The sequence below is a fragment of the Ictidomys tridecemlineatus genome, chromosome 10 (genome assembly GCF_052094955.1).
Source record: "Ictidomys tridecemlineatus isolate mIctTri1 chromosome 10, mIctTri1.hap1, whole genome shotgun sequence".
Taxonomy (NCBI): domain Eukaryota; kingdom Metazoa; phylum Chordata; class Mammalia; order Rodentia; family Sciuridae; genus Ictidomys; species Ictidomys tridecemlineatus.
In genome coordinates this window covers 2,427,372-2,442,224 of record NC_135486.1, presented here as the reverse complement: position 1 = coordinate 2,442,224, position 14,853 = coordinate 2,427,372, and the positions used below count along the sequence as shown (strand labels likewise).

General features: G+C 49.4%; 1 protein-coding gene across 1 annotated transcript; it reads right to left on the bottom strand.

Moving 5' to 3' along the window:
• Positions 1 to 751: 751 nt before the first annotated feature.
• Positions 752 to 14,349, bottom strand: LOC101955749 (flavin-containing monooxygenase 5). Its single transcript, XM_005319852.5, has 9 exons — positions 14,102 to 14,349; positions 12,565 to 12,719; positions 11,117 to 11,305; positions 10,126 to 10,288; positions 8,613 to 8,755; positions 7,067 to 7,266; positions 3,883 to 4,235; positions 3,697 to 3,769; positions 752 to 1,407 (listed from the first exon to the last, which is right to left on the bottom strand). The coding sequence occupies exons 2-9, from the start codon at positions 12,697 to 12,699 to the stop codon at positions 1,035 to 1,037; spliced, it is 1,629 nt and encodes a 542-aa protein (XP_005319909.3). The 5' UTR covers positions 12,700 to 12,719; positions 14,102 to 14,349; the 3' UTR covers positions 752 to 1,034.
• Positions 14,350 to 14,853: the final 504 nt, after the last annotated feature.

The following is a 14,853-nucleotide window of genomic DNA, read 5'->3' as shown; positions in this document are numbered from 1 at the left end:
CTTTCCCATAAGAGAGAGAACTTTTGATTCTTGATTTTGAGTCTGGCTTCTTTCACTCAGCATGATGTTCTCCATTTCCATCCATTTCCTGGCAAAGGTCATGATCTCATCCTTCTTTATGGCTGAGGAAAACTCCATTGTGTATATGTACAATATCTTCTTAAAATATTCATCCATCAGTGGGCATCTGGGCTAGTTCATTACCTTGGCTAATGTGCATGTGCTACTGTAAATGTTGATGTGGTTGCATTGCTATAGTATATAATTTTAGTTCTTTTGGACAAGTACAAAGGATGGGATAGCTGGGCCATATGGTAGCTCCATTCCGTGTTTTTTGAGGAATCTCCACATTGATTTTCAAAGTGGTTGTTCTGATTTTCATTCCCACTAACAATGTATGAGTGCGCTCTTCCCTACATCCTCGCCAGCATTGATTATTGTCTGTATTCTTGATGACTGCCATTCTGACTGGAGTGAGATCAAATCTCAGTGTAGTTTTGATTTGCATTTCCCTGATTGCTAGGGATGTTGAACATTTTTTTAAGTATTAACCATTTGTGTGAAACATAAAATATTTTAATTTGCCTTTTAAATTCTATCCTGTAAACTGAAGCTTTTATGCATAAATGAGAATTTGATAGAATTACTTGGAAAGAAGAAAGGATAATGAAGAAAATAAAAGATAATGTAGAAAATATAATCAGTGGAAAGCAAATTTTTATTTATAAATTCCTATAAGGATAATCTAGCATTGTCAAATCATTTGGGTGAACTTTATGTTGAAAAATATTCCTAAGGTTTAAACAGTTTCCATTTAAATGATAGGATTTTCTTGTGCATTGATACTATCTTGTAGGAGCAGTGGTACCCATCTCAGGTTGTGTTCCCTAAGGGAATGTGCCTACTTGCAGAGCATATCTAAACATTTTCCATAGCAGTATGGTATCCCAAATAATATTCGCACGTGTCACTGAGTAATGGAAGCTTTGTAACGATCCCAGATGAGCAGAAATACGTGCTTCCCTGCTCAGTGTTCATTCCGCACTCTGCGTGCTGAATATGTACGTCAAGCCAGCAGCCAGCAACGCCAGGCCTAACGATGCCATTTTTACCAAGGAGAGCCCCGAGGAGGACGAGAGGCTGTCCTTGCTGGTGACCCGAGTCCTCAGGGGCTTGATGATACGCTCTCTCTGGGTCAGGATGGCTCTCCGGGCCCCATCCCATTTCCCTGGTCCCTGGAGGCGGAACTGGTATGGAGTACAAGGGCCGAAGAAAACCTCCATGGCCAGCTTTGGATCTGAGAGAAGGAGGAGCAGCAGGCTGGGCTTGACCCCGGCCAGGGAGGCGATCTCATCCATGTACTCCACGTGGTCCACCTGGATGGTGTGGCGGGCCGTCTTCACATACCTGAAACACAGGCGGAAGTGAGGCCAGCAGCCTCCAGGCAGGCAGAGGACAGATTCACATCGTCCCAGAGCCAAAAGAAATTAGTTCTGCAGCTTTAAGATGCAGAAACAGTAGAAAGCCAACACACCCACACTTCTCGGTATTGAGGGGCAGTGGCAGGGACTGCACAGCCCAGGACATCTGTTCCTCGTGTGGGTGGTGTGGACCTGATGTCTGCCGTGGCAGTGCACCTCCAGTGTTTGGAAATGGTGTGTCTTAAGGATGGAGTTCTTTTGTCTCCTTTGCACAAGAACTTGTTTTGTGGGCTGACAGGAGCCTGTGTGCACTGGCTGCACAACAGGGGGCGAGGGCAGAGGTGTGGGAGCGGGCACCTCTGCTGCATGAGCTGAGCACTCCTTCCATGCCGTGGGGCCTCCCCAGAGTGGGAGTCAGCAGCCTCCACCTGTGCTTGGAAGGCTGTTTCGGGTACAGTGCCTACAAGAAACGGCAGTGCTGCCATTTCGCATGGCTCTCCTCTTGCCTTTTGCACAGGCGAACTGGAAATGCTTAGTAACATGGGCGTTTAGTGAGTGAACTAGACACTTTCCATCTCTCCTTCAGAATTTGTCAATGAACAGTTTTCTTTGTGCTACAAAATGTGTGAAACTATAGTGTACGTGTGTATTTGTATGTGTCTCTGTGTGGGGGGTGAATTGGAATGAATTCCATTTCTTTTTATGGACACACACACACACACACACACACACACCACAATGTCTTTAGAATCTTGACAAAAATGTGCAAGGAGATTGCTGGGTTACGGATTTGCATGTTCCCTCTTCTTCCTTCCCTGTGTGAAGACATGCACAAGCCTTTGGTTCCCTTATTGCAAACAGTTTTTGTTACAAGACCAAAGAAATGCCTGACTTGCAGGGGACTCCTTCTTGGCTTGTTTCCTTCAACTCTTGGCTCATGAAAGAGAATAAGATGCAAGTCTCTGAGGCAACAAAGGAGGAGAGGGAGGGATTTCAGTGTGGGGAAGTCTGGGATGAAAGTCCAGGAACCCAGGCAGACTTCATAGGGAAGCTGCGTGGAGGTGTGGGAGTCTGGACCCCTAGCCCACCCTCCCCAGAACCCACCCTCAGCAAAGAGTCCTGCACCCTACTCGAGACAGAGCAGCAGAAGCCTCCAGCCTGTAAGTGTGGCTCCGACTTGGGCCTCGCGGATGTCAGCAAGCGGAGCCACCTGGGGCAGTCCATCCACTGCCACGCAGGCACTCGAGGCTCCTGGATTGCAGTGAGTCTTCAGGAAACACTAGTTCCCACTGAGGCTGAGGGAGAGGATGATTCTAAATTTCATGTGAATTAAAAAGGACAAATAAAGGTATTTACTGAAGAACTGAAGTGGGATGTTTTGTGCTGCACAACAATGTAGTGTAGGAAATGGAGAAAAATGAGGTTGAGTAGGGGAAGCATGATTCTAGAGTCCCCAGTGAGGAATTGCAGATCCTGCAGAGGTCTCTGAGTAGCTGTTCCTGATGCTTCTGAAGCCGAGTCCTTGTCCCAGAGCTGTGGAACAGGGGCCTAGGCGGGCTGGAGCGCAGGCAGTGAGCAGGGGCACAGCCCTACAGAGCCCGTCAGCTAGGGCCTGTGACCGGCACGCCCAGGCAGCCCACCAAGGGGAGATGCCCACTCTGCACAGCAGAACCCCCTAGCATCCAAGATCCAACAGCTTCAACCTCCTGCTTCCCCACAAGCAGTGGGAAAATGGAAGTAGGACAGACCTGAATGGAGGTTCGGAGTCGGGGATTAACTGTAGTGTTGGTGCTTTTCTAACCCCTGATTAGACAAACTGGGACCAATAGCTTGGCCCAAGTGCTCTGTACACCTTAGACTCGCACACTCCACCAGCAGCCCCTTCTGAGCCTCTTCCTGGCCTTAGAAGAGTTTTGTTTCTATTCACACTTGAATAAATTCTACTCTTTCACTCTTGTCTTTATTGTCCTGTGAATTTCATTCCTTGGATTTGTGAGGCAAGAACCCAGGAAGAAGTTGGAGGTGCACTGCTGAAGTCCATTGTGACATTGGGGAACAGCCTGCCACCCAAGAGCTGCCACATGCCACCCTGTGGTAGTGGAGAAGAATCCAGCTTTGCTGGCTGCGACCCTTGGCGCTGACGCCAGGAGCGTTCCTGCTGTGGCTAGCTGCTGATGCTAGAAGGGGCTGTGGAGGGCTGCAGCTCACACAGACCCACCCACCAGCCAGGTAGAGCACGGAGTTTTGTCTCAAACTCTGGTTTGACTTGACTTACCTTTTCTCCATCGCCCTCTTCCTCTGGGCAATGTCTGCCATCATCTTCTTGGCAGAGGGTAGTTTGCTCAGCCCTGCAAGACAAAATGCAGAGCCTGTCAGGATCTCTAGCAAGACAACCAGGGCCAAGAGAAGCGAGGGCAGGCAGGGTGAGCTGCCAGTCTCGCTCTGGCCTCTCCTCATTCACCTTTGAACACCCGGGCAGCCCAGCGAGACTGCAGCTCTGCTATGGGCAGCACGATGCCCAGGGGCTGGACGAGGCCGATGACGGCCAGTGTGGGCTTCTCCAGGTTGGGAGGGAACATCAGCTTGTACAGGGACACCTCATTATCAGCGACTTCAATCAGCCCATCCAGGAAAGGGAAAGAAAAGCTGTATCCTGTGGCGAAGACGACAGCATCAATGTTGGCCTCCACGGTGCCATCATCAAAGATGGCGTCCGTCTCCGTGAATTCCTTCACGTTGGGCTTCACCTGGACCCTGCCAGAAATGATGTGGTTCGGCAGGTCATCGCTGACGGTTGGGTGCTGGCTCAGAGGTCTGGAGGTAGAAACAAAATTCCCAAGTGAGCAAATATACAGAAAGAAAGCACTGCATCTGGGAAGGAATCAAAGCCAGCGGTAGGCTTCCCCCAACCCTGCGCTGGTCCCCCATCTGCCTCTAATGGCAGAGGTGAGGATTTTGTACCCTAAGTGTGGTCATCTCAGTTCTATGTTTTTCTCATATATTTTAGCTTGAAAACATTTATATCTTACAGTCTGTACCATATACTCCTATTTGCTTTAGTATTAAGTTATTTACACCTCTTAAAATTAGGAAAGACGATGTTTGACTACGACTCCTTTGGAATACAAGTCTTCGACTATTATTAGTCTTCCTCCATCTCAATCTCTGCCAAATTATCACTTGTCGGCAAATCAGTCTCCAGGCTAGAGGTAGAAACACTTGTAACAATAGGCCATAACACTATCTAACACAATATTTGCTAAATGACTAAATTGTTCAAGTAAGTACCCCAAAGGATCCATGTTTCAAAGAGGAAGAAGAAGAAATGGGTAGGGCAAGATGTGGGTTTGCTGTGTGTGACTCTTCTCCTAGGGAACCTTGGCGTTCCCAAAGCTCCATTCCACAGACATCCATTTACTCTCTTGGAGGAAAACCATGGCACCCAACCACTCTGCCCAGACAGTCTCTGCTGGAGAAGAGAGAGCTCTGTGGTTAACAACCAGGGGTGTCTGTGCAGGATGGTGAGGTCTGGACTGAGAAGGAGAGGCAGAGAAGGAGATGCACAAAGCTCAGGTGGCTGGCAGCCAGGCAGTCGGGCACCATGGCCCAACCGTGCCCAACCGTTAGGGCAACGGTGGCGGCAGAAACACAGTCTTCCTGTAAGATAAACATGGAAAAACCCTGATTCTCAGCGATCTCTAGCCAGCACAATACAGTACTTTCTCATGGGCGTGTACAGATGCTGGCATCAACCAGCCTCCTGCACTCTCGGTCAGTAAAAGCAGAGCATGTACAATGCCACAGGGCACATTCCTTGGTAATGATAATAGGTGACCACATTTTATGCATTTCCTCCACTAGACCTAGCCTTAGAGGGTGCTCCTGCTTAGAACAAAGTCCATGTCACCAGTAAGTCTTATCCCACCTGTGCAGGCCCATGAACCTTGTGTTTGCTCTCTTTCTACTGTGTCTATGAACCATGCTGGTACCTGGCTTTCTGTCACACATTTTATAATGTGGGCACAATGGCAGGTCCCCTGAAGATGACTTTCTCAGAACATGCCCCTGTCATGAAGCCACCTATGTCTGCACGTAGAAAACCAGTGGAGCCAAGGTTGGCTTGAAGAACTTTCCAGGAAAGAGTTTTGTTTTTGCTATTATGATTTTGTTCCCAGTCCACAGCTTAGTAGACTACCATAAATATTTTTAATGAATGAGTCAATAAATGCCATATGCCTTTGCCACATTTGATGAACATTTGAGCGATTTCTGTTTTAGAATTGTCTTTAGAGACAATCAATTACTCATATAAGGAACATGAAATATTTTTTCTTAGTCTCTTTTCCATTGTTATCATAGTATCAGAGACTGTAATTTATAAAGAAATAAGGTGGGCTGGGGATGTGGCTCAAGTGGTAGCGCCCTCGCCTGGCATGCGTGCGGCCCAGGTTCGATCCTCAGCACCACATACCAACAAAGATGTTGTGTCCGCCGAAAACTAAAAAATGAATATTAAAATTCTCTCTCTCTCTCTCTCTCTCTCTCTCTCTCTCTCTCTCTCTCTCTCTCTCTCTCTCTCTCTCTTAAATAACAGCTCATAGCTCTGGAGGTTCATGTCAAGGGACCGCATCCGGCGAGAGCCTTGGAGCTGCTGGGGACACAGCAGAGTGCAGAGGCAGCTCAGGACGTGTGCTGCGGCAGAGCAAGCATGCGGACTTGGGTCCCCTTTCCTCCCCTTATAAGGCCACAGAGCCATCAGGGGCCCCAGCTTCATGTCCTCACCCAGTCCCGATGACCTCCCGAAGGCCCCACCTCCAGACACCATTGACATGTGACTGGGGATTTCTGGTACATGAATCCGGGGGCACTTTGTTCTGTTAAGTATATTTTTTTCATTCTGCTCTTTCTCTTTTCTTAACTCCACCCAGTGTGGACCCCACTTCTCTTTCACCTTCTCACTGGAAGCTGCAGGCGATTTCTGAAGCTAGAAACCCTGTGGGGTGGCCTGCAGTCACAGGGGTGTGCTCACTAAGGAGGCCCCAGAGCTCCTCCTCCAGGTGCACTTTCCTGACAGTTCCAAACGACATCAGCCACACTGACCGTGTCCTGTTGGGCCTCATGCACACTGCCTGGTGGCCATCACCGCACCCGTTGGCTTTCCTTGCTCTAACATGCTTTCAAGTCTTTCCAACCCCGCTAAACTTGACACCCAGCTGAGAGGAGGGGCAATGTTATTCTGTGTGTGTGTGTGTGTGTGTGTGTGTGTGTGTGTGTGTGTGTGCGCGCGCGTGTGCACGCAGCACACTTAGCAATCAAATTTTAAATGATTGCTGAATAAATGAGTGTGTGTGTGTGGGGGGAGATACTGGGAAATGGAATCCACCAAATTATATTGTTCTATGGTGTGCATGTACAAGTGTGTAACAATGAATCCCATTATTATGTATAATTGTAATGCAACAATAAAAAATTTAGAAATAAGTTCTCATGTTTATGCGCTATATTCGCATTACAAGGGCTTTATGTTAATGAAGTGTGAGATTAATTGAGCAAATGCATGTTAATTGCAAGAACTGCAGTTGTCCCTAAAGCAATTTCCCTTTCACACCCACACCTGGCTCCATGCCCTAAGTCCGGGGTTTCACCTGTGTTGTGGCTGCAGGCCATAGTGAGCGTGATTGAATCTTGAGTTCAGTGTCTTCTCCAGATAGTTATTTACTAATGCTGTACTAAATATCTTCTGGATAAAACTATTGAATCGAGTGATAAATGAGCTGTCCATAGGGTATCCATTATCCCAAACACGGTGCAAGATCCATGATCCCCGTCTAGTGCTGAGGAATACCTGAGGAGGGAGACAGAAAGCAAACCCACAGAGGAGTCAGAAACGTGCAGGATATTATTTTGGTAAGGCCTCGCCCATCTCCAGTTTTAGAGCTTGACTTCCGAGGGCGAGGAAGGGAGATACTGTGCAGTGGTCACCGTGCTGTGCTCTGCCAGAGTTGTGTACTAGTTTCCAGAAAGAAGTTGCTCCTGTGACACCAAACTTGTGAATGAAAATCAGAATATTTACTCGGTGGTCTATGCCTCTGGATGTTGTCTGTAGACTTGGATGTTGACCCAGCTGTGCTTCATGCATGAATAAGGATTTGGATTAGAAATTAGCTATCATATTAACTACCATATACTTCTATATTGCTTGCTCCAAAATAAAAATAGACATTAAAAATTTTAATGAATCAAATTATTCAGAACTAGTGTCCACTGAACTGAACATGGCCAGAATCACTTTTCAAATCTTTCTGTAAAGTATTTGTACATGTTTCTTCATTCTGATGCAATTAATATTGTAGATTATTGGTGCTTTTGCACACGTCAGATCATGATGCTGAATCTCAGTACTTACTGGTCCAGTCTGTAAAGTACAAGAGAAATTAGATGGGTGCAAGAGGTCAAGTATTTACTTCTTTACATTATTGTGAAAATATTATTTTAAAAAACTAAATGTTTTGTATCTTTGTTATCAGCAATTTCTCCTAAAAAGATAACAAAAAAGAAAATAAGATGGAATACTGGAACAGTCTAGTGGGCATTCCGTTAATTAAGACTATGAAATGTGCTCAACAATAACGAATGCAAAATTTCTCTCTTCCCTCTAAATTCCAAATATCATTAATTTTCTGACAGAAAAGAATGTTGAATGAGCACACAAATGAAGCTCTTGGGTAACTTGCTTTCGTACCAAGTGAAACATGCAGCACTTGCTGTTTCCTTGCATCCCTCCCCATCAATACTTTTAGCTAAAGACCATCATATGTTTACCGTCGTCCCCAGTTCTCTGTTAATTCCATCCCCCAAATCTGCTGACCCTGGGCGGACTTCTTCCTTCTGGTCCTTGCTGCTGGTTGAAGCCTACCAGGACCAGGGTCTATTGTGGTAAGTGGGGAAGGTCAGGTTATTTGCTCCACACCTCCCTTATCTGTGCTGCCGTCACCCACTTGGCCCCGTCCTCAGTAGTCCGTCTGCGTGCCTTCCCCATTGGGAAGAGGAGGGGTCTAATTTGTACCCACCCTCCGCTCTGCATGAATTCGACCCGTTGAGGCCAGGGCCCTTCACAAACCTAACCTACATTCTGGATGCCACCCCCAAAACGCAGGGTTCCAGTAGTGAAGCCACTGAAAGCAAACACACCTGCTTAGCTACTCGACTGAGCTCCCCGGCGATATCCACACCAGAATTCCCTATGCCAACCACAAGGATCCTCTGTCCTGAGAAGTCCTCGGGACTTTTGTATTCCCGACTGTGGAAATAACGTCCTTTAAACTTCTCAATGCCTGTGGAGGGAGGAGAGAATGCTTCACGTGAGGAGGAATTTCACAGCCTACTCAGCACGCAGAGAAGTTATGAGTGATCAGAGTCTGGGTGAGTGGATTGCTCAAAGGGAACAGAGGGCACAGAGGCTCTGGGGGGACAGAGGGCACAGAGGCTCTGGGGGGACAGAGGGCACAGAGGAAACAGAGGGGACAGAGGGCAAGAGGGAACAGAGGGCACAGAGGGAACAGAGGGGACAGAGGGCACAGAGTAAACAGAGGGGACAGAGGGCACAGAGGCTCTGGGGGCACAGAGGGCACAGAGGCTCTGGGGGGACAGAGGGCACAGAGGCTCTGGGGGCACAGAGGCCCTCTCTTCGTTGGCTGTCTCCGCTGTTCCGAGTGCCTAGAGCTGGCTGGGCCGAGACTCTCACAGCGGCCCGCTCCCTGCCAGCATTCCCAGGCTGCGTCCTACTCTGCACAGTTTGTGTCTCTCCCCTCAACTGTCCGAACATGCACACCCACGTGTCTCCCCATGGGTACTCTTTCTCAGCCAGGAAGCAAGTCAAAAGGAGGCTGATAAATATGATAGCGGGTCATAGAATCCACGATCATGCCGTGATTATGGAGGGTCTCCAGAATACGTTGCGTGTTAGCATTCAGAAGGCCAAGTAGGTTTATATTGCAAATGTTTGTGGGGAGACATGGTAAGGTTGGTGTTCGTCAGCTGAACAACCAAAATCCACGTTCAAGTGCTCGACTGAACTTGAATCCCCCTCTACTTTTCTTCAGTCCTCCAGAGTTTCTCCTGAGCCCTGGGAAGGCACAGAGGGCAGCTGGTCCTGCTGGGTCCTGGCGGCAGTGGGGGATAGAGGGCGCCGAGCAGGCAGGGGCGAGGAGGCTGGGGGGAGCTGAAGCGGGTCCTGGGAGGCACTGCCATGCGGGGGGGGGGGGGGGGAGGCCGGAGCCCGCTGGGTCTGAGTCCCCAGGAAGGCCCATGCCAAGAGCGCTGGTGGAGGCCCTCTGTGGGCTCAGGGCTCTGGTCTGAGGGGCTCTGGCCCTCGGCTGCGCTTGCCGTTTATCCCTTTTTAAAAAATTGAGTTCACTTTCTCTTTGAGTGAAATCAAACAAATACACGTGAAACTAAACCACTTCCATGTGGCCACTTTATGTCAACCATGAATCTGAAGCTGCAGGAGACCATAGGAGCCAAGAGTAGGAGCCGCTTGTCACCCGTTTCCTGTCTCGGGAGCTCCCCTGTCCCCCAACAGAGCGCAGCGCAGCCGTGGCTGTGTCCTCCCAGGGAAAGTGCACTGAGACTCACCGAATCCGTCCCGTCCTTGTGCCCCTCGTTGACATGGAAAGCACTTTCTCACCCAGCCTCGGCCACGCACCTGGGAAGGCCTGCAGTGGCAGGTGGGGGTCCGTGTGGTGCCCACTGCAGACCAGGACCCCATGGAAGAGCAGGGACTCCTGCTGGCCCTCGGCCTCCACCACCACGTCCCACTGTCCGCTGACAGGGAAGTCCGGGCACTTGCGCACACTCTGCACTCTGGTCTGAGAACAGGCACAGGGGGACTCGCTGTCACTCCAGCCCAGTCCCTGCCCAAGCCCCAGCTCTGCGCAGTCACCTGCGGCACTCCTGCCCTCCCGGCCCCTCTCCACTTTCTGCAGCACATCTTCAAGATATTCTGAGGATTTCTCTAAAACCTAGTTTTCCAGGGAACAGAAACAGAGGAGCCTGGCTGTGGATGGAGGGGGGTGATGGAGCCACAGTGGCCCAGGACGCAGCTGGCTCTGCAGGTTCAGCACAGACCTGTCCTTTCTCAGCCTGTGCTCCTCCCTAGGCTGTGTTTCTCCAGGCCTGTGCCCCCCAGATCTGTCCTCCTTTGGCTGTGCTCCCCCAGGCCTGTGCTCGCCCCAGCCTGTGGCTCAGGGTTTCAGAGAGGAACCAGGCTGCACCCAAGCAGAGGGGCTGCTCCCTGGTGGGGGCCTCGGGGTCCTGAGGAGCCCCTTCCTTGTGATAAGCTGTGGTCCCACTCTACAGGGACGTGACTTGCCAGGCAGTGCTGCCATTATTTCACGTTCTTACACATGTCGAATGGGAGACAGAAAGAGAGGGCCGTGACCGTGCCATGCTGGAGTGTCACCAGGACAGGCTCTGACGGCAGAACCTTCCAATCTCGCATCCAAGGGAGAGGCTGGAAACCGTTTCATGACAAGCTGTGACCCTCCAGGGGACACTCGGGAGGATGGCTTCCTCTGGTCACCACAGAAGAGGCCAGGTTAACTGCCCAGCCAGCGCTAGTGAGTGTGGGTGCGCACGTGCATACACACACACACACACACACACACACACACACACAATGAACACTGTGTGTCTACCTTGAAGCGAATGTATTTCAGGAGGCCAAAGTGGCTGGCATACATCCTGAAGTAGTCCATGAGTTTGGAGTTGTGCATGTAGTTGGGGAAATGGTCCGGTACGGGGAAGTCACTGAAGCACATCATCTCCTTGGACGTGTTGATGGTCACGGATTTGTAGATACTCGGCATTTTCTCTGAAGGGTTTTTCTACAGGAGAAAGTTTCTCTTGATATAATGAAATTTATAAGACAATCAAAATAAACTATCTTAAAGAGAAATGGCCTCCTAGGTAATAAGTGGTACCTGGCCCTGGATTCCTCTGAGCTCTCTAAGTCCCTCCTGCTGGAGCCAAGTTACCCTGAGTCGGCAGGAAGACCCCCAAGACTTCTCAGCAGGATGGAAGCCAGAAACGTGCCTTTAAAATGCTAAAATAAGAATGTCCACGTCCACTTGGAAGCCCAGCGACACGCCCTTCAGAAGTGGCAGTGGCTCACACGCCTCCTGAGGAGGAAAGCTGGGCGTCTGTTGCGGTGGCCCAGCACCAGGGACAGTGTGGGGAAGCTCCTGGGCTGACTGGGAAGGGGCAGGACTGAGGGGAGCAAGCACAGGGGCACGCCGGAGGGCTGAGGGCAGCGCCGCGGAGACTGCAGGCCGTGAACACCACTGATCCTGCTCATGGGGTTCCTAACAGACCAGGAAGGTAGGAAGGGAAAGGAGGCCACCCTGTTTTAAGATCCTTGCTCTGCTCAGAAAGTGGGGAAAGCACCCACAAAGTGGAAAGCACTGTCAGGGTGCTTTTGTGATATCCAGGGAGCCATTCCCCAGAGAGTGAGGCTGGACATCTAAAGACCAGTGCACGAAGAAAACAGAGGCTGAACCATACCAAGATACAACCAGAAGAAAGAAACGGGGGAATAAAAATGATAAAGGTGTGAAACAAAGATGCAAGACAGCGAGTCTGACCTCCACGTATTCACACCCCATGACATGTGGCCCTCCTATAGCACTAACGGGAAGGGCCCTCCCACAGAGGCACACCTTCCTTAGGCCAGCTGTAAGAGAGAAGGCTGCACCAGAGACGCTTGCACGGGAGAACCCCAGGCAGAAGCAACGGGAGTGGCTGCCTTGGGAGGCAACCAGGGAGATAATGAGCCAGAGAGCACAGCGACATACAGGGCCATTCCGTGGAGGTACAAAGATAGTACATTGAAATGAACCTGGTGACATGGTTTCCAAATACATAAAGTAAAAAGTAACAGTTAAGAAGAGAAAGAAACCATATTCCCAGCTGGCCAGGCACCCAGTGCCTATTCCAGAGCTGTTGCCTCAGTCAGAATGCAAACAAGATTGAGGTCGTTGCCAGTTCTTCACCTGCAGAGTGCTGTCCATGCCACCTAGTCAGACTTTACCCTGGTTGTCACAGTTCCAGACAGCACGGCTTAAAGTCAGATAAAACCCAAACTTACTTGAAATTTCCACAGGCCTCCGATGTCGTCATTCCTTTCAAAGCAGGTGGGCTCCAGACCCTCATCCAGGCAGCACTTGATGGCAGCCAGTCCACTGATCCCAGCTCCAATCACGGCGATCCGCTTCCTGGCCATGTCCCCAGCTGGATGCGATTCTAAACAAACCATCTTGTCACAACGGTCTGCAGTTTGCTGCCCTAAATTTTGTTATTCTCACTAACGTCGTGTACGGATTACCAGTGTGTTGATCACCTTTCAGGGACTAGGAGAGATCAAGGGACACAGAGCTGGGACACAAATCTGTTCCCCAGCCCCAGTTCTCTTCACAGTCAGGGAAACAGACTCGGAATTGCAGGCTGTTTGGTGAATGCAGTGATGCCTGTGTCCCGTGGCTCCAGTAGGTGGCACAGGGAGGCCATACCCGGCCTGCTGGAGGGGCAGCCCAGGTGTGAGCACAAGGCGACTGGGGGGAACGGCCAGGTGTGGGCCAGGAGCGGAGGGTCTCTGCACGTCTGGGGTGTCCAGAGGGGACGAAAAGAAGGCAGAAGTGAGAGGGTGTGCAGGCCCAAGGGGTGCGTGACGCCGACTCAGGGAGACAGGACGGGAGGGCCCTCCTGCAGAGGGCTGTGGTCAGTCACGACCTCCGACAGGGGTTCCAGTGGTGGGCAGGGACATTCTTATAGAAGTCTGGGAGGAAATAAGGCCCGTAAACACAGAAACAGTAACTGCTAATCACGGGCCACAGAAGCCTACGGAAGGGAATCCCACATTGACCTTCTCCCCCTTCTTTAATGGCAAAATAAAAGCTGACTGGGAAGTCCCTGGCTGTTTCAGAATTATTAGGAAGCATCAGTACTCAGCATCTCTGAGTCTGAGGCTGCATTCATTCCCTCATTTTCCCCTTATTTGTCTGCTCAACAAACACTGACTGCTTCTAAACTGTGCACCAGGACTGTGTTTCCCGCTGAGGTCACGGGAGGAAACGGCAGAGTCCTGGGCCCTGAAGCCTCAGTCGAATGGGGAGTCCTGCAGGTAAAGATGACGACTTCAGGGCAGGTACTTACCTGTAAGCTGTGTGTCAGTCTTGCTGAACCCTCATGGCGACTGTGAGACCCAGGCCTCTGCACACACGTGCCAATTGTCACAAAGGCTGCTTCCCCTGGGGAAGGGTCCTCCCTTTCCCACTGGCTACCTCCTGTGTGAAGCCCTCCCTGGACTTCTCAGGCAGGCTTACACCATCCTTCTTGGTGACCAGTGACGGCCAGATCTCTGTTCACGCATTTACCACAAACTTCTATAATTTGTCTTACACTGGCCGAGTCATAAGCACCTAGAAGGTCTAAGCTGCCTGGTTGATACCTAGTGAATATCCATGGATTGAAATGAGTGAATACATTAATTTCTAAGATTATCTGTTTTTCAACTTGTTACTGTAGTTGGGCATTATTCTATACAATTATAATCACATAACAAAAATTAGTGACCATCCAAAAATTTCCACACATAAAACAGTGTAAGGAAAAGATAAGAGACTAACCTTTGAAAAGAAGGAAATTCAAGTTTAGATTCAGCTTCTCAATTAAAGCAGACAATAATGCTCCTCCTGTTTTGAAAATAAAGCTATTCTGCAGCAATTCGAAGACTTTTATAGCTTCCTGAATTAGCTAATGGATGAACCCTTCCCTTGACTCTTCCAATTTGGACTTAAAAATTGCCTTGAGCCTTTTAGGAAAGGAACCAACTGGTGTGCAGTGCATTCTGATGCCAATTAATGCAGTGTAAAGGTCATCATCCCACAAGGAAATTGGCTAGAGAAAGCTGAACAAACATTTCAGGAAATAAGCAATGCTGTTAAATCACTATTTCCAAGGACAAACATTTTTATCAGTTTAGATATTCTTATGCTAAGAAAACTTTGTAGAAAATGAAAATAATATTTAGTTAATGCTGAGAATATAACCCTTAAGAAAAATCCAAACAGGTTGAAATGACAAGAAGAGATATATCAAACAATAAACTACAGAAAGGAAAAAACAACTCTTCTCAATAGCACTGTTCTCAACGTCTACTTACTACAGTACCTACTTTTGCTGTGGTGTCTGTTGAGCTGCCCTGGAAGAGAGACCCGTCACTGGCTCTGACCATCTGCAGAACGGGCTTCTACAGAGGCCTCAGTCTCTGGGGTCAGCATAGAATTCTGCTTACCCCAATTTCCTTCCCCACCTTCTGTGACCCGCAGTGACCCTGTAAATGCGTTTTACACCTTATCCTGACGGACGACCTCCCGTC

Excerpts from the sequence above, each read along its gene's own strand:
- LOC101955749 (XM_005319852.5), bottom strand. The coding sequence starts at position 12,699 with ATGGCCAGGAAGCGGATCGCCGTGATTGGAGCTGGGATCAGTGGACTG. Across the intron at positions 3,770-3,882 it reads GGCTGCCCGGGTGTTCAAAG|GGCTGAGCAAACTACCCTCT; the intron begins GTGAATGAGGAG and ends TTTGTCTTGCAG. Across the intron at positions 1,408-3,696 it reads AAGAGGGCGATGGAGAAAAG|GTATGTGAAGACGGCCCGCC; the intron begins GTAAGTCAAGTC and ends CCTGTGTTTCAG.